Source organism: Notamacropus eugenii, chromosome 3, assembly GCF_028372415.1.
Source record: "Notamacropus eugenii isolate mMacEug1 chromosome 3, mMacEug1.pri_v2, whole genome shotgun sequence".
In the NCBI taxonomy this organism is placed as follows: domain Eukaryota; kingdom Metazoa; phylum Chordata; class Mammalia; order Diprotodontia; family Macropodidae; genus Notamacropus; species Notamacropus eugenii.
The window spans coordinates 67,319,650-67,342,698 of NC_092874.1; the positions used below are offsets into that span (position 1 = coordinate 67,319,650).

The 23,049-nt window shown below is 37.6% G+C and overlaps 1 protein-coding gene across 2 annotated transcripts in view; it reads left to right on the top strand.

Annotated features, from left to right (window-relative positions):
- Positions 1–23,049, top strand: part of APBB1IP (amyloid beta precursor protein binding family B member 1 interacting protein) — a 106,236-nt gene that overhangs the window by 44,767 nt on the left and 38,420 nt on the right. For both annotated transcript variants that reach the window (XM_072651762.1, XM_072651763.1), the window contains exons 4-7: positions 1,567–1,856; positions 6,859–6,936; positions 11,758–11,917; positions 14,550–14,671. In XM_072651762.1, the coding sequence (XP_072507863.1) occupies positions 1,567–1,856; positions 6,859–6,936; positions 11,758–11,917; positions 14,550–14,671 (650 nt within the window). The remainder of the gene's footprint in view (positions 1–1,566; positions 1,857–6,858; positions 6,937–11,757; positions 11,918–14,549; positions 14,672–23,049) is intronic.

Genomic DNA, 23,049 nt, shown 5'->3' on the forward strand with positions numbered 1-23,049 from the left:
AGGTACCACAGACTTGCTTTAATTTGCATTTTTTTGATTATTAGTAAAGCTGAATATCTTTCTGATAATTAGAAAAAATTTTTGGTTTTCTTTCTATAAATTGTTTATATCTTTTCTATCATATATATGTATATTCGTGTATGTATGTATGCATGTGTGTACAGCACTAGCACAGCCTTTTATCCTTATGCTGCATATCATAAATATAATTTAAAATACAATACGCACAAAGTAGTTAAATATCTGGTAGGCTGGAGAAAAGGCTCTGTCAGTTGGGGGAGGGAATCTAGAAAGGTTTCATGTAGAGAAAGACCTTTTTTAATGGCAACAATAGTTTATAGGTCGTATGATAATTGTTAGTATGTAAGTAGATACTTCTAACCTGTTTGATAAGTTTATTTTCATAGATATTTAAGTATTCTCCCCTGGAATCTTATTTATATTTAACTTTTACTAAACTTCTGTATTTAAGGGGTCTGTGATGTCATTTGTACAAAGTCCCCTTCCATTGATGCACACTGTAGTACTTCTGTGACTAACCCTTAGGACTTTCTGTGGCCAAAATAATCATCACCCTACCTACAGCTGTGTTAGAAATGAGGCTCTGAATTTAGCTAAGCCATTCTTCCTATACCTATCTCTGGACCTTTCTAGCTTGGCAAGATCTACCAGAGATTATATTCACTGGTATAGGCTTGGAGAATACTATTAATAAACTCACTTTTTCTGTCTTCTCCAAAGCCTTTCATGCTTCATCCAGATTGGCTAGACCACATAGAGTTACCTTTATTCTTTTCATATGGCACCATCACCTAGAATACCATCCCTCCCATTCCTCCTCTGAACCCATATCCAGCTTTAAAAAAAAATCCTGGCTCATATGTAATTTTCTAAGAACCCTTTCCCAGTAGATTAAGTGGTCAAAAGATATGTTCAAACAGTTTTCAAAAGAAGGAATGCAAACTATCAACAGTGATGTGAAAAATTACACTACTAGGACGTGAAAAGTCAATTAAAACAACTTTAGAGTGTCACCTTGTATCCATTAAAATAGCAAAGATGATGAATGAAATAATCTATACGAAATTTAAGCAGACCTGAAGTAGTACACGATGACTACAAATATAGTAGATACAAGCACATGATCTCTGATAATTATAATGAACAGTTTTGGTGCCTTAAATAAGATGATGAAAAGCATTATTCTCACTGGGAAGGCAAGGAGACTGTGGAGGCAAAATGTTTCATATGTTTTCAAACATAGTTGCTGTGCTGTCTAATCTGTCTTAATTTTTAGTTAATTAGTTTTAATTAATTCTTACTTTGTTACAAGAGAGGGTTTGTTGGTGGGAGGAAGGGGGAGTGTGATAAGGGAGAAGGAGACAGGCTTTAAATGGATTGGGACTGACTGGTATAAACGCACAAATCTTTTTTTTTAAATCTCACTTCCTCCAAAATATCATTTACTCTTCAGCCCCCCAGCATTTTCTCTGCAACTCCTTCCCACTGAGTTTGCTGATTGCCTGTTTTAACGATTTCTTAAAGTACTTTTTTTTATTTTAACAGAATCGTTAAATGCACTGGAGGACAATGACTTAGATGCTCTAATGGCTGATCTTGTAGCAGACATAAGTGAAGCAGAACAGAGAACCATCCAGGCCCAAAAACAAGCTTCTCAGAACCAACCAAACACAATATCTCAGTCATCATCGCTCTTGGGCAATGGAGCTTCCCTTGGTTATAAGACAAATTTTACCACCCCTGGAATTAACACTTTTGAGGATGAATTGCCTCCCCCACCTGCTGACCCTGTATTAGACCTTCCACCCCCTCCACCTCCTCCTCCTCTTACTCAGGTAAAGTTGCCCATCAATACACAGTGATTCCTGGCACTAATACTCTTTAACTTTGGCTGTAATTTTTTTTGCATAATCTCTTAAGTTTTTATCACACTTATTCAAATCTATGATTCCATTGGTGTAGGATAGTGATGTCAAATTCATATAGTCACAGGGGCAACTAACCCATACATCAGGATCTCTGTTGGACTTTTAAAACCACATATTAAAATTATCTGTGCTTTATTGTATTTTTATTTTATTATTTTATTTTATTTATTTTTATTTATTGTATTAAATATATTCCAGTTACATTTTAAGCTAGATTGGTCTGCACTTGGAAATATTGTGGGCCACAGGTGGCCACCATGTTTGACATTTCTGGTGTATGGAACTTTCAGGGAAGAACCCTTTTTGCCTGTGCATAACCACTGTTTTTGAATATAGGGATCAGATAGTTGCTTAGGACATTGAGAGATTAAATGACTTGCCTGGGATTGTGCTAACCAGTGTGTGTCAGCAGTACGGCATAAACCAGGGTCTTTCTGATTCCAGGGTACCATTATACCATGCTACCCTTCTATATAAAAAGGAAGGACAAAGGGAAGGAATGTGATAAGGAGTTTACAAATCTCTCATTTGATTCTTACAACAACCCTGTGAGGTAGATACTGTTATGATCCCTGTTTTACAAATGAGGAAACTGAGGTAGACAGAGGTGAAGTGACTTGCCCACGATCACACAACTAATAAGTGTCTAAGTCTGGATTTTAACTCATCTTCCTGACTCCAAGCCCAGCCCTCTAACCATTGTGCTACCTAAATATACTATAATAAGAGTTAGCATGTGTAGTGATTTAAGGTTTGCAAAATGCTTTGTAAATAATTATCTCCTTTGATCTTCTCAACAACCCTTTGATGTAGGCACTGTTATTTCTATTTTACAGATGAAGAAACTGAGGCAGAGAAGTTAAGTGACTTGCCTAGGGTCATATAGCTGGTAATATCTGAGGCTAGATTTGAACTCAAGTCTTCCTGACTCCAAGTCTAGTAATCTTTCCTATGCTACTTAGCTGCCCCCTCGATATATCACCTACCTACCCACATTAAACTGAACAAAACTTAGGCAGCTCCCTTACCCCTCAGAGGTCACAATATGAGTGTTCAGTGAAATCTTCTGCTTTGAGGACGTGCCATATCCCAGCAACTCCAAGACCACTGTCCTTATCTAAAAGCATTTAAGCATCACATTTAGAAGGTCAGGACTTGCTGTGATTTAAAATGGCTCCAACATAGAAGGTAAAGAAGAGTATGTAACTTAAGTATCTAGAACTTCAGAATCTTAGATCTGTCTGATTGCATGTGTTATACTAAATAACAAGATAAAATTTTCAAAGTCCAGTCAAAACTCTGGCTGTTTCCAAAGCTTTGGATTTTCTGATCAGATTCTCTCCTCTTGTCTTCTCCAGGACTTGTACCATGGGTCATTCCTTTTCTTTCTTTCCACTTTCATATTTTTTCTCCCTTGGTTCCTTTCCTTCTATGTACAAACTTACTAAGGTCGCTCCAATGCTAAATCAAAAAACAAAACAAAAAACCTCCTCTTCAACCCTGCCACTCTACCAAGATATTGTCATTTATAGATAAATGTGTAATTGTTATTTCAGAATTTTGTTACACAGTGGTTATTTAAAAATGCAGATAGTATCCACTTTAAATTCTGTGCACTTTGCATGTTTTTTCAATAAATACTTCCCATTCATTTCTAATAATGGAGTCCTAATAGTCTAATAAAGTGGTCCTACCTAATCAGTATAATGTATTGAGTTATTGTTTCAGTAGTGATAGTTCAACTTCTAGTAAGAGTAATATATACTCTTGATCTCTCTGTAATGTAGTTTTCATTCTTCTTACCTCATTGAAACCATTTGTTCAAGTCCCTATTCTCCCAGCCTGCTGGTCAACCTCAATAGAGCTGTCCCCAAGGACAAACTGCTATCTCTAAGCTTCCCAGTGACCTCTTAAATGCCAGTCCAATGACTTTCTCAACATCCTTATTGACCTTGGTGTAACACCTGATAATCTTTGCTGCTGCTTCCATTATGCTGTGTTTTCCTGATTCTCTTTTTAACCTGACTGAAATGTACTTGGCCTGGATTTCTTTTCTGTTCTTATCATATTCTACTTTGTATTACCTATATATGTCCTACTCACTATTAGATGGTAAACTTTCTGAAGATAAGGGCTGTGTCAATTTTTAGATTGTTATTAGTGCCTTGCACATAGTAAGACTTTAATTACTTTTGTTGAACTTGGTATTAAATTGTATAGCTAAAATGTCAGGTTTCCTGCTTTCTAAAGCACTCAAATCTGGAAGCCTTACAACCATAAGTTACTTCCATATGATTCTCTTTTTAGATTACTATATTTCCTCCAAAGTAAAGTCTATCAGGACCTTTAATACTGAATCCCTGAAAAAAATTGCAAAATGTCCTAAGCAAAGAATGTGAATTACTAACCCAGTATTGTAAATAGAAATTAAAATATATTAGCCAAAATTATTACCCAAAAATTATTACCCAAATGTAAATGGACATAAAATTCAAAATAAAAATGAAAACAATATTTTATTTTTAAAACTACATAATTAAGGCTTATAATTTCACAGCTTATGAGTCTTTTAACATTTCTTTAAAGCTAAATAAAATTTCTGGGATTTTGCTGATGGGGGGTTATTCATCCTCATTTTTTATGTTCATATAGAGCTTTTAGGGAGTGAGGTAAAACTCCAGAGGCTCCTCTGCTGAAAGTGGTTTACATGTCTTAATAAATGAGACATGTAAATATGTCCATGAACATGTGCGTGTTATTTGGCTATTTTCAGTGTTTATTTTAATTTTAAATATAAAAATATTCATATTTACGTGCAGTGACTTGTCTTGGTAATGTTCATCATCTGTTTTTAGGACTTTGATTTGTCTTGTATAACACATTGATGGATGTTTAGTGGAAATGTGTTTTTAATCACTTCACAATTTTTCTTTTGATACTAAATATTTACTGCTTATTCATGGTTTCTTTTATCTAGAGCACATGGATAAAGACAAATTTCATAAACAATTAACTGATTGTTCACAGTAGGGAGACTCAGGTTTCAAGATGTTCTCTTTGTCTTGTATTTTCCGAGGCAATTATTTAGACACTGCCTCCAGACAGGGTCAAATTGATGTTCCTGGATAAGCAGTGCCAGCAGAAGAGCTGGTGAGGAAACAGAATCCTCTTTGTAGAAGTCTCAAGGGCTATAGTGATATACTCCTTTTATTTCAGTCTTCCTTATATTCTTCACTTAAAGAAAAAGAAAGAAAACTGCAGCAACAATAACCTCAGTTTTTAAGAGCCCCGTATCTACTCCCCAGATCGAACTATAAAAACTCTTTGTGTATTTTCAAAGAGAAAATAACTTTCCTTCAAAAGAAGGAATATTGTCAGTGTGTGAGCCATTGTATTTATAATTAGGAAGAAATGGCTCTGGCCTTTATCACAGAAGATATACCATATGTGCAGATGTGAGCATGGTAGTAATTTCAGAAAATATAAGTTGTCTCCATATCCTGGAGAGGCCATTTAGAAAGATTAGGGCTTCTCCCTCCTTCTCATTGGGGTTAAGGAACAGAAGTATGGTTTGTACATGGGGTCACCTCCTTATTATACCTTATAACTTCAAAACTATCTTGTTTCATGGGTACATAGTAGACACTGTTTGTTGAATGAATAAACAAGTGAATGAATGAAAAAATATAGACAGATAAGAACTTGGGCAGACTGATTATGTGATTCTTTTCAAGGGGGGATTTCAGCAAAATCTGTTATCATTCTGTAATGTTAAGGGATGATTAAATACAGAAGATAAATACCAGCATTACTTATAAATCAGAGTGTTTGGGAAAAAGTGGTTGATATTTCAATAAATTTTCTGGAATCCAAACAACCAGAAAGCTCTAATGACTAAAACTATTTTTCTGCAAGGATTTTTAATAAACTGTAACAATGGCATTGAGTCATTACAGATTCAGTTCACTTTCTATGCTTTATTTATCTCTTGCAATGAAGTAGAATCATTGTCCATAGGGATGAGAGGATGGAGGCATTGAGAGATCCTAAAATGCCACATCCAGATCTTTAAAAATGAAATTTGCATATTTTAGGATTAAGTGTATTTATTATTCTGTTATAGTTCTTTGAAAATGGGTGATCCTCTATTCAACATCAGCTAACCAAGATGTTGAATTAATCAGAATGCTCCATTTTCCAATAATTCTAAATGAACAGAATTGTCCTATTTGCACCCCTTTGAAATTCTTTTTATTTTGTCCTTTTCCATAGAACAACTTCAAATTCAACCTAGGTTTTAAAGAATATCCCTCTACCTAATCTAAATCTGTAGGTCCTTAGAATTCCTTTTCTCAGGATAAAAACATGAATTAATCAAAAGAGGCATCATGTTGACCAGGAAATATTTTCCCATCTGCACCCTGCCTGCTCAGTTGGGTTTATTTCCCTGTTTTGTTATTGTCTTCTCCATTTGCATTTTTTAAGGAACTGAGAGACTTTCTAGATTTAATTCTGTGAGCCATTGTTAAAGTCCTCTTTACCTTTTCAAAGGGTCATGGAATAGCCAGATTGGCTTCCATATTTAGATTGGGTGAAGGGATATTCCTTTAAATCTAGTTTTGAAGTTGTATTATAGAGAAGAAATTTTGGAAGGGAAACAAATAAGGTAATTTTATTATTATCACATTAAATTTACTATATAGTTTTATACACAGTTCTCATTTTTGTTCTCTATATACTGAAATGTTCATTTATTGATGACAATTAAGTCTGTAAAAAAAATTTTTCTCAAAAAGATGTCTCCATACTATGGTCTTTTGTCAATACTTAGCAGTAATACACTGATGACTACTGATAACTCATCATTTTATATTTAAAGACTTATGTTGAGTTCTTACTGTTATTACAGGAAGAAGAAGAAGCACAGGCTAAGGCTGATAAAATCAAGCTTGCCTTGGAAAAACTGAAGGAAGCCAAGGTTAAAAAGGTAACATAAAAAAAGGACCTTTTATCAGAAGTTTAATTGTGCCCCTGTTTCATTATCTCTCATACGATGAGCATTGTGAAATACCCCTTTCTAAATGTAGATTCATCAAATTTTCAGAGATAAATAAAAAGTTATTTGCATTTTGCCATCCCCGGAAACTGAGGGAGGGAGTATTTGCCTGGTTATCTCCACTCTTTGTCGTCATTGAATGCCCGCAACACTTTTTTATATCACCCATTTCACAGGAATCACTCTTTGGTTGGTAATTCTCTCACCAGTAAAATGACAAGAACTCTGAGAGTAGGGACTTACTCTTTGAGTCCAATTAGCACTATACTAAGTAGAGCCTGGCATGTAGTAGCCATATTAGTGGTGGTGGTGGTAGTAGTAGTAGTAGTACATTAGGGATCTAGATAGCACAGGGAATATAATGGTGAACTTGAATCATGATGGCTTGAGTTCGAATTCTGCCTCAGACACTTTTACCTAGCTGTGTGACCCTAGGCAACTCATTTTAACCTTTCCTCCCCCTGTTTCCTCATCTTTATAATGGGTATCATACCAGAACCTACAGGATCAAATGTCATATGTCTGTCACTTTTGCATACCTTCAAGCACTGCGTAAATGTTAGCTATTATGAAGATGATAATTATAATAATATCTAGGGTTTATATCTGGCCTTAAGATCTGCAGAGCTTTAGATGGACATTATTTCACTTAACCCTCACAATAATCTTTTCGATATGTATTACAATAAAGTATTACCACTTTGCAGGTGAAGCAGCTGCCTCTAGAGAATCTTTTTTCTGTTTAAAGACTTCTTGACAGAAGAAATAGATGGAGGCCCTAGGTTTTATTCCCAGCTCCATCACTTACTAGGTGTATGACCTTAGGCAAGTGACAGATATTTGAGGTTAGATCTCTAGAGTCCTGGGACCCTCCTCTGATTGCTTTTGGTTTGGATTCTCCTGGGAGGGACCAACAAGATCCCCTGTGCAGATCATTGCCATTTGTGATAACATGTAAAAGAAATAAAGGGGAAAAAAATCCTGAAAGTGAAAGATTTAAAAAACTTGAAAGAATTCACTTCTTTTAAATTACTGAACTATCTACCAATCCATCGATCAATAAGCACAGGCTTGTTATAGGGATTACAAGGACAAAAGGATGAAATAATTCCTGCGCCCTGAGTGAGGCAAGAAGCACACACAAAATGTCCTTCCAATAGTCTCAGGATTGTTTTAAGCAACTGAAGTTTAAAACAACACTAAGACTTTTGAGATGTCTCACATATATACATACATATACCTATACACATACATACATACATAAAAAACACCAAATCCAGGATAATTTATGGGGAGGAAAGGAACAGAGTTAGGGGAATGGTACTAGAAATGAAATCTGGAAAGGCTTTACATGTAAAGTGGCCCTCGAGCTGTGCCTTGAAGGTCAAATACAGTGATGTATGGCTCTTTAAGAGGAGGAAATGGAAAAAAAAAAAAACAAGAAAGAAAGAAAGCAAACACATACAGAAGACAGGATGTACAACAAGAAGTCTGGCATCCTAATGCTCTACCTCAACAGACACTGGGGGAATAGGGGAGAAGACATACAGTAACTATTTCCTGCCCTGACAGAGAGAGAACTCTGCAGTTCAATTTACACAGATAGATTAGAGCATGTCTCCTCCACACCTGAGCCGCTTTGGGGCAGCATGGGAGATGTCAGGCTAAAGCCATCGTTGAGAAATGGGAGCAGCCACTAACGTCCAGTCAGGCTCTTCTGGGGAGGGGAGAAGGGGAGAAAGGCAGATCAAAAAGCCAAGCTGTGTATTTATTAGCATTTCAGATGTGGTGCTAAAACCAGGAACCTGTCTGTGGTACTGAACGGTAAAAGAGGGGAATCGTGCTTAATCCAAAACACATTTTTTTTTAACAAAGGAAGCCTGGTCTGTCTAGAGTGTTTTGAATGCCCTCACACGTTCCTGAAGGAAGTTATCTCTGCTTTTTCTGGGTGCAGTTTGGGGTCCAAGTCTGGTTTGGGCTTTTCAGAACCAGAACCATTGTCATTGACAGTGATGGAAGAGTGAAACCATCCAGTTGTCAATTTCACTTTCAAAATGGAGAAAATGTATCTGTAAATATAAATATAGATTCTTAGGCACATGGATAGTCTTAGAATCTTTGGGTCACAGATTTAGAGCTGAAAGGGATCTTGGCAGCTACCTTTTTTTTAAACAAATGAGGAAACTGAGGCTTACGGGAAAAAAGGTGACATGTTTGAGGTGGAAGAAGCCATCAGTAGCAGAACTGGAACTCAGAATCTGGTGTCTTGACTCCAAATTTAGTGCCCTTTAAATTGCACCGTATTTATTACCTTCTATATGATACAAATAACAAAGAAAGTCACCAAAGTTGTTGAAAAATCATTGCCACAAATTAAGACAGTGTTTTTCATTTTTGTGTTATACTCATCTCTCATATTTTTCTTTTTGGCCTTGATCTGGGATTTTGTTGGTTTAATAATAGCTAACCCACAACAAAAAATAGTAATAATAGCTAACATTTATCTAGCGCCTTCTACGGGCCTGGCATTATGCTAAGTGCTTTATTATTATCGTATGTGATCCTCACAACCACCCTGGGAGGTAGGTGCAGTTATGATCTCCATTTTACAGGTGAGGAAAGTCAGGCAGAGGTTAGGTGACTTGTCCAGGGTCCCATAGCTAGCAAATGTCTGAGGCTGGATTTGAACTCAGGTCTTCTTGACTGCAGGTCCAGGGCTCTATCCACTGTACCATCTATTTGACTTTAAGGAACCCCCAATGAGTAACCTTTCTCTTACCAGTACAGATTGGCACCTGTTTTGGAATTTATAGTCCTAGAGATTTGCCTGGGGATACCAATAAGTTCATATAACCATTCATTTATAACTTAGAGGGATGTGTGCCTATGGAGGGACAGTCACTATATGTCAGAAGTGGGATTGGAATCCAGGTCTTCCTCCCTCTGATACCAGTACTCTATCTATTATACTAGGTTCCCCACCCTTGCACTATTCCATACTTTCATTCTCTCCAAGCATAGATAATGAAAACATAAATGCCAATATTCTGTCATAGAGCTAGCACATCTGTGATTTATAGTTAACATAGGGTACTAGATAGTATAGTGGATGAGAGATGTAGAGCTCTGCACCTGGAGTTCAGATCTGAATTCAGACCTTTGTGACACCAGGCTCAGTGTGCTGTGCACTATACTGCAGCTAGCAGCTTCTAGTGTGGCACGCTAGAATAGAGTGCTTTACTATACCATGTTATCAAAACAAGGTAAAATTTTCCTAGCCCTGCCTCTCACAGATTTTATGCAAGGAATTTGGGCAGTCCAGAGGCTGACTCTTAGCATAGAGTACTGGATGCAAGTACAGCTGAAGAAAGTCAAGTGAGTCAGTGTGTTTCATTGGGACGACCTCATTTACAAAGGCCTTATGGCTTTTGTTTTAAATTAACCAAAAGCAAATACAGCTGCACCTGGATTTTCTTTTTGCAGGTTATGATGTAACCTTGGACAAATGATTTGATGTCTCTGGGCCTCTGTTCATCTGAAAAAAAATTGGCCTTCTTGTTTTAGATCTGTAATCCTATGAATTCTCCACTGACCCCCCACTCCTAGAGGGAGGGAACTTTTGGGGTGGAGGAAATGTAGCAGGATCACCAAAGCAGTATGCTCTCTGGTGCCATCTTCTAGAGCTCTGTGGCACTGAACAGACTGTGCTCTATGGAACTGCCAAGTCACCCATCTACTCAAAGTTATGTCATTGTGCACATAGGGGATGCAGCATCCAGTTTGTTGGGCTTAAATTTATTTTTAAAAGAGGTACAGTGGATACAATGCTGGTTCTGGACTCAGGTGGACCTGAGTTCAAATCTGACCTTAAACAATTACTATCTGTGTGACGTTGGGCAAGTTACTTAACTCTGGATGCCTCAAAAAAAAAAAAAAAGTATCTCTTAGAAATGGGAGTGGTGGATCATGTCTGTAATCCTTTCCACTGGGGAGGCTGAGACTGGTGGACCCCTTGAACTGGGGAGTTCTAAGACACAGTGGGCTAAGCCAATGAAAAGAGTCCATGCTATGTCTAGCACCAATATGACCAGTGTTCTGGGTGGATGGAGTTAACATTTTGGCTAAAGAGGGACAGGTAGGAAATGGAGCAAGTCAAAGCTTCAATGCCCATCAGCGGTGAGATCAAGCTCATGAGAAACCATTGCAAATCTAACATGAGCAAGATAGGAAGACGCAGTCTCTTCCTTCTCCCTCCCCCTAAAAAAGAGTGCCTTTAAAAACGTTTGTCTTTCTATCCTCTCTATCTAGCACAGTGCATGGCACAAAGTAGATACTTAATAATTGCTTGCAGATTGATTAATTCACTAATGTTGCACATAATTTTAAAGATATTCCTCTTGTGTTCTAACGGTTCATAGGACAAAATGTATCTATCTACTAAAGGGTATAGAACAGCCTGAGAGTCCATGAACTTGTTTCTTTCTAAAAAATTTTTAACCATTTCAACATAATTGGTTACCTTTGTACTCATGTGTTTCATTTTATGCATTTTAAAACTGAAGTTTCTGAGGAGTCCATAGCCTTTACCACACTGCCAAAAGATTTAATAACACAAAGGTTAAAAACCCCTGGTGTACAAAAAATTGTAACTTTCTACTTGAATATTTCTCATCTCTCTAAACCATCATCTTGAATGGACTAGCCCCCACTATTTACCAGAATTAACTAGCTCTTTAATGACTCTATACTCAGCTTGTCGTCAAGGTCTACATGAATGACAACAGTACAAAGTCACTGATGGTAGATGAACGGCAGTCAGCACGAGATGTTCTGGACAACCTCTTTGAGAAAACCCACTTTGATTATAACCTGGATTGGTGTCTTTACGAAATATACCCAGAACTACAAATTGGTAAGTTTTGTAGCCATGAACAGACTGTAAGTGGCACCAAAAAGTCTTGTTTACTTTGCATTGCTATTGGTCTCGTGTTAAATGAGATGGCTTATATCAAAACTCTCTTGAGTCCACAGTTGTCCTTTTTCCTCTTCTACCAGATTTAATACTTAGTTTTGAATTTCTTTGTTATGGAAAGACCAGCATGGCAGCTGGTAGCCAGACCATAAGGGACACAAGCATTTTTCTTGTCATGGTTCCATCATTCCTATTAGTGGGTGGTACTTCTCATGGCATGCCCAGTGACCTTAGCAGATTGTGGAGGTGTCCTGAGCATCTGACAGCTTGTGTCTCTTTCCAGGGTTTGCAGCCCTAAAGTAGAGTGAATCACTTTTCCGTAGACCTACATGCTCATCCTCCTTTGGATGACAGTTGTATTAACTGGGCAGCTGAAAAATTCCCCCTTGACCAGCCTTGATGAGTTTGCCCACCTGCCATTGATAGAGCTAGAAGAGATGAAGGAACAGATGGAAGAGATCCATCAGGGCTGGGGAGACATGAAGGTGGTAAACGAGAACTTTGTTTACCTCTTCTCCATCATCTTTCTGCTTCTCTATCGATGGTGAGGTCATTTGTGTAGTACATAGGGCACTGGACTTGGAATTGCTAGGTTCAAATTCTGCAGAGACACTTTCTAACTGTGTGGCCCTGGCCAAGTCACGTAATATTTCGAACTTCAGAGAGGGTTATCATGAGGATCAAATGAAGAAAAAACCACTGTATGAATATGAGCTATTATCGTCCTCAGACAATTCCCAGGTTTATAAGATCAGCATCATTCAGATTCTTGCCCTTCTCCTTCATATCCATATTTCAGCTGTTGCTAAGTCTTATAAATTCTGCCTCCATGCCATCTCTCACCACAGTCCTCTTCTCTGCATTCACATGGCCTCCCAATTCATTCCCTGCTCCCAGCTTGCCATGCCTCCCCAATCCAGTCTCTGCTTAGCTGCCAAAATATTTTTCTCGAGATAGAATTCTGACAATGTCATTCCCATGAACCTGTAGTGGTTCCATATTTTCTTTAGCACCAAATTCTAATCCTGGAGTTTTTAGCCATGATCTACCTTTTGACCCTATTTCACATTATTTCACTTAGTACACATCTCCTATTTTCATCCCTTTGTACAGGCTGTTCCTTGTGCCTGTATTGTACATACTCCTCACTCCTTCCTTTTACCTTCTTTCATGATTCAGTTTAGGTGTCACTCAATCAAGCCTTCCCTGAACTTTTATTTGTTCATGCTCTCCTCCCTCCATAAGAGACTTTGTATTCAACTTTTCTGTGGATGCACTGAGGGGATAACACCCCTAGTGGAACATAATTCTCTTTGAAGGTAAGGATTGTATAGCAGAAATCAAAGAATCACAAAATCTTAAGAGTTGTTTCAGTTTTGTCTATATACTTTGCCTAGCGCCTTGCATATGGCTGGCACTTAATATTGATTGTTGATTTGACTTGAAATGAATTGCCAACATATAGGGAGAGGTCTCTTCCTACTTACATGTTCTATGGTTCAATGACTATCCTCCTGGAACATTAAAAAAGTGAAAAACTATCTGTATGGAATAGTTCAGGTGAAGTTTATTCTGAAGTAAGGGGACCAAGCTAAATATCCTCACCAAGTTTCTTCCAACCCTTTGAGTCAAGGATAGAATTTGTGTTTAATTATGTTTGGGGACATACATAACCCAATAAGGCATTGTACACTGAGGATTTCTCATAGTGGTACCTAATGGAAAGTATGAGGATTGAAGAGATGTGAGCTACATTTGCTGCTCCCCTAATATCTCAGATTTTCATCTTAAATCCTTACCCTAATTCTCTTTCTCCTCTTGATGTTGGCCTCTCCCTAATGTCAGGTATGCTCAGGTAAGAAGTGCCATAGGCCAAAGGGCATGACAACTAAACAGTCTCACAACCATGCTAATCACCAGTTCTGCCTATTATAGAGGATATTACAAATTTTAAAATGAAATAAAAGTTTTCCCCTCAGGGAAATTTGATTACAACCTAAGATTTGGAAGATGATTCAGTCCAACCCCTACCCTTGCCCACAGCATCATTCATAAGAGGTCATCTAGCTTTCAGCTAAATACCTTCAGTGATGGGAAACTCACTTCCCTGAGGCAGTCCATGGCATTTTCAGGATCATGCAAATTGGTAGGAAGTTTTTTTTCTCACATTCAGCTAAAATCATTCCCATAACTGCCATCCATTAGTTTTAGCTCAACCTTCTCAGGTCAAGCAAGAAAAAAAAAGTCTAATTATTCCTTCATGTGATGTTCCTATAAGTAGCAGGAGCACTGGAATTGAGGTCGGAAAACTTGAGTTTCAATGCTAGTTCTGCTATATCTGTCCTGAGAAAGTTACTTAAACTTCCCAATCTAGATTTCTTCATTATGCAAGGGGGTTAGATGGAATTACCTATGAGATCTCTCAGTTTTAACAGTCCATGTACCTATGTCATATAAAAAATTACAAATAAAACATGAACCCATTCTAAGTTTTCAGTAACTTGTCTCTGTGTTAGTTGAGAGTCTCTAGGTATTGGGCCTAAAAATTGCATTTTTTTTTTAATTTCATCAGAGAGGATTTTTGAAGACCATGAAAATGTTGTTGAAATTTTATCAAACTGGACAAGGGATACTGAAAATAAACTATTATTTTTGGAGAAAGATGAAAAATACGCTGTATTTAAAAACCCTCAGGTAAGGAAAATCCCTTGTTAAAGGATATAAAATATGTTTTTCAAAATGGTGTACATGTTTAAATTTCAGGATTATCTTTTGTAAGTCCTTAGAAGCAATGCTTTGAAAACAATCTGTAAAGACAACCCTTGGCCATGTCCACATTTTGACAGTACTTCAGAAGACATAGAAAATGGAGGTTCCTCTCTGCTTTGGTCATTTAACCTCTGAATATATCTATTGTCTTTTCCTTTTCTCTCATTTCTATTTCTCTTGGACTCCATCAATCTCATTCTCATGCATTTTTGAGCCCGTTGAGTTCTTCATGGTGATCTTTGAAAGGTTATGGTGGACAAGAGAGGTGCCAGATGATTGGAGAAAGACAAATGTTCCAATTTTCATAAAAGGAAAGAAGGTGTAGTCTATAAACTGTACGTTAGTAAGCTTGACTTTCATCCTTGACAAAATGCTAGATTCATTAAAGGAATGGTTCGTGAGCACTTTGAAAGGGAAGCAATTTTCACAGAAAAACAAGAGTATCTTCACACATCCAGATCATGTTATGCCAAATCATTTCTTTTTTGCCAAAGTAACTAGATCAAGGGGATGCCATAGATATAATAAGATTTGATGGAAAACATTTAATAAAGCCCCCCTTATCCTCTCTTTGAGGACAAAATGGAAAAATATGAGCTATCAGAATGGCTTTAAACTTTGTTAAATGACTGAGAGTAATCATTAATGGGTCAGTGTCAGGGTGCGGTGAGGTCTTTCATAAAATACTACAAGGATGTGTCCTTGGTCCCATGCTTTCCTTGAATAAAGCCATATAATGTATGCTTATCAGATCCATGGGAGACACAGAATTGGGAGGCAGGATTCCAAAGGGTCTCATCGACCTACAACAATAGTTCAAATTTAGAAAGATGAAATTTATTTTCTTACTGCAATGGATGTTAATTATCTGGGTACTTCTTCCAATGAGATGCTACCCATCCATGCCTACTTGTCCTGAGCAGGTCTTGTCCATGTGTAAATATTCCACTTGGTGTCCATTCAGTATGCTACAGGGAGTCTTCTTTTAGATCTCATGATATGTGTGTGTTAGTAAAATCTCTTGGCTATAAATTGATTATCCCTCCCCATGTAATCAACTTACTTTCCCTCCCCACAATCATACATTTCTAGTGACATTTTTAATTCCACGTCTCCACAGTTCTTTGTTGATAGTACATTTTTGATCTGTTAATGCCCACTGTCATTACCTTTTGGGTCATCCTCAACTTTAGTTCTTCAGAAACTGAGTATAAATGAATGTTGTATTTTAAAATATGGAGCTTTGTTTTAAGGAGAATCTTGGAATCTTTAGAATCATTGCGTAATTTCCCAAAGGCAATACAATCCACTCTTCTGTTTGCTTCTAGATTAAGTTCAGTGTGTCACTTTTGGCATGTGCTTAGTATAGTGCCTGGCACATAGCAGACACTTAATAAATATTGATTGCTTGATATCCAAGATATATGTACTAATTGATCAGCTTTATGGATTGACCTTATAAATGCACATCATAGTCTGGACATTAGGCCTTCTGCATCCATTTGGGTTCCCTGTATGGACTGGCAAAATTGGACTAAGTGATTATGGATCTCACTTAGGGGAGGTTCTGTAATATCCTGAGTCTTGATGCCATCAGGAAAATGCATTCCTGAAAGAACATCAGGAAAGCCTTCAGATGAAATTTAATTCAGATACATGTAAAGTTCTGCATTTGGGTTTTAAAAATCAGCTTTACTAATATAGGATGGGACTGTGTGCCTAGACAACAGTTGAGTTTTTGTGAACTGCAAATTTATTAGGCATCAGTGGTACATATAACACTGGCAGAACCAAAAAGCTAATGCTATATCCTAGGCTGAATTAAGAGAGATACTGTATATTAAAAAAAAGGGAAGTTATATTTCTGCTGCACTGCCTTGGTAAGAATACATCTAGAGAATTGTGTTTCATTCTGGGAACTACATTTTTTGACTGGGATATTTTATTTAGAACTGGAACACATCCAAAAGAGATACACGGAATGGTAAGCAAAATAGGAAATACACCATATTCAGATCCAGTAAAGGAACTCGAGAAGTTGTTGTAAGAGAACAGACTTTTTTGGGAGGAGAGGGAAGGGAAGTATGGTAACAATATTCAAGTATCTGAAGGGCTGTCACTGGGAAAAGAAATTAAAGAAGACACCACTAAGAACAGTGTGTGAAAGTTGGAGACAGGCTGATTCTATTTAATTATAAGGAAATAATTATAAGGTATCCAAGGCTGGAAGGGACTGGGAGGTAGTGGGTTCCCTTTCACTTGAGGTCTTCAAGAAGATATTTCATTACCACTTGTTGGGAAGGTAGTAACAAGGAATTCTTGGACAGCTATTGGTTGAACTTGATTCTGTGATCCATTCTACACTGGTGCTCATTAAGTACTTAATTAAGTATAAAAATTCAAATGTAGAACTTGACATTTATTTGAATCAAATTTCACCTAGAACTTTCCAAGATGCTCCTTTCTAGAGATGACATTGTGCTGATGGCATCAAGGCTCAGACCGTTATAGAACCTCCTAAATGAGATCCATAATCATTTAATCATCTTTTGCTTAAAACTTGTCCAATGTGGACAGGAAACCCAAATGAATGAAGAATGCCTGTTGTCCAGAGTAGACTATGATATATATTTATAAGGTCAACTTGTGAAGTCAGTGGATCAACACATAGAATAGGAATGTGGTTATTTATACATTTAATATATATTTTTATAATTTTATATTTAATTAATATATAATTAATAATTATATATTAATTTAATAAATTATTCCTATAATGCTCTTTTCTTGGTGATCACATTGGGTGTTTATGGTTGCTGGGATAACTCTTAAGCCAAACTTGGAAACTCATGATCATGATTTTTTTTTCTGTGCTTCTGATTTAGTATTTCAAAAAGTCTGTACAGTAAATATAATTGTCCTTAATATTTGAAGGTGATGCTAACAATAAGCATGTCTGTCTGAAAAGAATAATTCTTTCCATGTTGTAGCCACAAAAAAATTGGAATTAATTGAGAATTAGAAGTATTTTTCCCCACCTAGTCTTTTCTGTATTGAGTGGCATTTGGCCACATAATATCATTCATAATATCATAATTGTCATTCCATATTTGTGTCACATTTTACATAATAAAAGTCCACAAACTTGCAGCTGTGGCACTGGGAGTCGCATTATGAATACCTTTTTTGATAGGGATCAGCTCTCTAAAATGAGATCAGGTTCCTTTTCTTTCTAGTCTTTATCAGTTTTTCAAAGTAAACAGTACACCAGTACGACTTATTGTTACAAAGGTTGCTTTTTTCAGTTTCACTTTTTTCAAATCTTTGGGAAGTGATATGTTGCTCTTTTGGGGGTCTGTGCATCACTGTTCTTACTGGTTTGTTGTACAAACTTCCTGCTTTCCGGATTACCTTAACAAGCTTTTCATTTAGTGGTACTTCAGTGATGACTCAGAGAATGCTAAAAGGTCATGAGTTAGTGACTAAGTCTAAAACAACACCCTTATAGCTTTTTAAAGGTCTATGCCAATAAGATATCCATGAGAGTGGGTCTGTAACTTTCAGATAGCTAATTCATTTCCTAACAGCTTTGTGCTGAGTCTACAAAGATTTGGTGGGGGTGTAATAGGCAAACTCTCATCTGATTCTAAATTCATTCTAAAAAAAAATCAAAGAGCCTAGAGAATAACAATTCTTAACTGAGGGTGTTTTTGAAGCATGTGAAACTGGCAATGCTTTTGTTATATTTGGGCAGTTGGTACCAAGCTTCAGAATCCAAATGCAGACCTTTCTGTGAAGCGTTGTATACTTCATTAAGGATGTTAATTTTTTCTTTAATTGTGCCATTTATATAAAATGACGACTTCCAGAAAAGAGTCTAACACAAGACTGTGACACCATTTCCATCCCATGATCGGGGTCCCATCTGTGACCTTGAAGATTGAATCTCCTTTACAACTGCTCCCCATCACATTGCTGGCCCAGGAATATGTTTGAAGGGTTAGCCAGAAACCAGCTGTTCCTCAATAAGACCCAGAAATGGTTAAGGGGAAGGACCTTGGAGTTGTGAATGTTTTTATCAAGTGGAATTTCTGTAAAAGGTTTCAGCATGTCATGTGCCTTTTGACTGTTGGTAATGGGTGTACCAGCCTTTCAGAAAAATAGGTATTTAGAAAAATAGGGCATTTAGAGGCCATTCCAAGGACAGGGTCTCTATCCAAAAGCCCAGCCTTTTTTATGCATTAGATCTGTCAAGAAAGGTGCTCATTTAACTCCGAGAGAATCTCTCCAATCTTTCCATCTTTTACATCTGTCCCTCCTTTCATTGCCATTGCCCTAAGCACCCATTAAATTCATTGAATTAAATTCATATTCATGTAATGGCCCAAGCACAGGACCTGGGATCAGGGAGACTCGGTAGACTCTTTTTAATTGTGTGACCATCTTACGACCTTGACCATGACATGACTATAACTCCTTTCAACATTTTTGGTTATCTTTGCTTACCTATTTTCCATTGTCCTGCTCCTCCCAAAAACTTTTTCAACATGCAGTCTTTTTTTTTTTAATCATTCTTTGTCACAGCCTTTGTGGAGATTAAAATTATATGAAGTAAATCATTTTAGACATGCAGATTTGAGAAAATGAAACCATTCCTCATGCTTTTCTGACAATTTCTATATGTAGATTTTTCCTTCTGATGAGTTGGTGGATTCCCTGCTCATCTCTGACACGTCTCCATCTGACTCCATCTGGGGGAATTTTTATTTTTCCTTGACTTGTGATTTCTTTGATATAGGGAACTCCTCCTTCTATCAGTACCAGTTGGTAACTGTCCTGGAGCCACAGAAGAGTTGTGACGCAACCTCTGTAAATCAAAGTGAAACATGAATCTGACCTTAGACTCTGGAGGCCTCTCTGTCCACTCTGCCATGTTGCTTCTCCTTGGATACTTATAAGGCAAAAAAAATAACTTGATTCTGTTCAGTCATCTCTAAGATGACTTCATCCCTAAGAATATTCCTTAGGCTAAGGGACTTAAGGGACTCCCCCAATGGCAAATGGAGAAGCTCCAAGAGAGAAGTATAATTATAGAAAATGATGCAAGTTCAACATAAAGGATTGAAAGTTCTCAAAGTCTCAGGCCTAAGAAAAGATTTTCACCAAGTGTAACAAAGGCCTGTTTGATACTTACTAAAAGGGTATATTTTAGAGCCAGGAGGGACCTTAGAAATCATCTAGGCCAGCTCCTTTCCTCATCTTACAAATGAGGAAACAGAGCCCCCAAAAAAGTTAACAACTTCCCAAGGTCACAGAATGGCCGAGCTAAAATTCAAACTCAGATCCTTTGACTTCAAATTCATGATCTCTCCACTGTACCAGCATATAGGAATGTAAATGTATCTTTATGTATGTGTGTATACATATATACATACATATAAATACATATAATATGTATATAATACAGGTATTATAAAGATGTATGCATCTGTGTTAACATTTGTACATAGCTCACATTTATGTCTACCTCAGCACATATACAGGAGGAAATATGTTTCTCTCTTAAAATTTGTCTCTTAAGACTTGTAGCCTAGGAGTAGGAGGAAGGAACTAGAGTGAACATTTGTAAATATGATAGTATTGGTGGAGTCAGAGTTAGATTTCCTTCATTTGGTCCCAGCATTTAATGCTTTTCCTGCTCCAGGAATACAAAGACAGAAAAGTTGAGGACAGAAAACATTCTGTCGACAAAAGTGACAGAAAAGTTGTTCTTTTGGAGGAAAACATCATGCACAAAATAAGTAAATAAAAATATATTTCACCTGTAAGTTAGTAAAATTTCAGAGAGCTAGAGTCATTTCATGTGAAGAGAAAACTATTCACTTAGGAGCCTCTTTTTGGGTTGATATTGGAAATGGACAACTGACTTCATCTGGTTCCTCCATGTGGCCCTTTTGGTCAACAAACTGAAGTACCTCATACCACTTAACTTTTTTGTTTAGATAGAGTCAGGCCATCCAGACTTTGCAATTTTTGAGAAAATTACAAGTCACCATGGAAAGGAAGAATGGGATTATTTTGGGGGGAGTGCCAGAGGAGGGCAGGAATGGAAATACAAATTATCTGAATTAACATTGTTGGCAGTCTGCTTTTAGTGAGTATAATAGTTTATCGTGTTGAAATTCAGAAGAATTATCTCCGCTGTCAGGTAAATTCAAATCTCTACCCCCACTCCCCCCCCACACACATATACGATCCCTTTGGAAATAAATACCCAGGCTGTAAATGTTTATTTAAGAAAATTCACCAGCAAACCAGACAAATTTTAGCCAATAAAGTTCTTCCCCACCCCCAACTCTCTTTGCAAGATACCCTCAGAAGAGTTTCCCTTTGCTGTTTCAGCATAGATAATGCCCCCATTGAGTGACTTTGAGATGATTATCTTCCCTCTGATGTGCCGTGATCAGTGTTTAGAGGTCCTGCTGTAACTTAGAGTCAAACCCACTATAATATAATAGAGCTAAGCAATTTCTCTTTTCCTTTTGTTTGAAAAAACAAGGTCAGGACCCAGACCTGGGGAGAATAATAAATGTTTATGCAGTTACATTAATCTTCCCAAAACACAGCTAGAGTTGATGGGAATCAGTGGTGAAGAGAACCTGTGGGAAGCAAGTAGAGACACAGGAGGCATGGAGGATAAAATCGGGTCATCCTTGGGGACCACAATACTGCAGAGTAGGGACTTCAGGTATCATTGTTCCTACTTTATGGATCAGCCTCAGTAGCTTGGCCCTGTTGCCCGTAGTCATAAGGTAGGATTTAAACCCAGGTCTCCTGATGCCAGTCCTGGCACTACAACTCTCAAGTTCTGACCAAGGTAGCTTGCTTACTCTTCACGATATATGGCATTCCATCTCCCACCTCTTTACCTTTGCCTTAGCTGTACCCTATACATAGAGCTGTCTCTTTCCTTGCCTCTGCCTCTTGGAATCCTTCCCTATCTTCAAGGTTTGATTCAGATACTACTTCCTTCAAGAGGTCTTTTCTGGTACCCCCAGGTATCTGTTTCATCCCCCCTCCACCATCATTGTATTGTGTTTTTACTTCTCTGTGAACATAGGATGTCCCCTGTGAAGTGAGTTTCTTGAGAACAGAGACTTGTCTCACTTTTGATTTCTCCCTCCAGTGCCCAGCATGGTGTCTGACACATAATAGGTGCTTAATAAATGTTTGCTCATTGGTTCTCTTAATAATAGGTATAATAACTGAGAATGGGCAGCAGGGATGATCTAAGACAAGAATTACCCAGTGGCCATGATTGAAGGCTATGGAGGCAGATGTTCTTAGAGCATCAGAGGGGAATTGAAAGTGGTGACCATAGCAGCTAGTTTAGGAAGTGGAACCAGGGTCAGAAGGAGAGAAGCTGGGACCCTCAGCAGAGTGAATTAGGATTCTAGAATTAGAAACTTCAGCCGGGCCGGTTATCTGGTGTTGGGGGAGTGAGAAGGAGGTGAAATGTGACAAGAGGATATTGTGGTCTGCAAGGGGAAGTGAAGTGAGAAAACTTGCTGAGAAATGGCAGGCTGCAGATGAGGTCCAGTGGGTGGCCTTGCCTAGAGGTGACAGGTTCAGAATGACTCTCTAGGCTCATGGCTTCAAGGGGAGAGAAGAAGGGGAGGGTGGGAATGTCATATTTTGCTCCAGAGAAATTGGGACATTCTGTAGTTGAGAAAATGCATACAGTGGAATTCCTTTATAACATGACTGGAAATAAAGGGGTTTACTTACAAGAAAGTCAAATCATCTCCCTGGAAAGAGAACCGCATACATTACAAATCCAATGTAATATAAGGAGCCTGTCAGATAAATTGTTAGTTCGGCACCCCCAAATAGCAGCCAAATTATAAGAAATTTAACTGAATTAAATTTTAAGAGAAAAATCCCAAAATACAAGGTTATTATTAGTGATTAGGACTGGGGACTATGAAAAAAGAAAGACAGGAACTGTAAGAGCTAACGTTTATACGGTATTTAAGATTTTCTACAGAACTTACCCTGTGTTATCCCAATTGAACCAAACAACAACCCTTCCAGGCAGGTTCTAGTATTACCCCCACAACTTACAAACAAGGAACTGAGGCCCAGAGAATTATTTATAAGAACTTACCTAAACTCACACAGGATCTTAAATGGCAGAGCTGGAATTTGAACACAGTTCAAATCCCAGGTGCTGAATCCAGTGCTTTTTAAAAAATTGTTATCTGCTAATACATGTGAGTCTACTCTGTAAAATGCCAAGAATT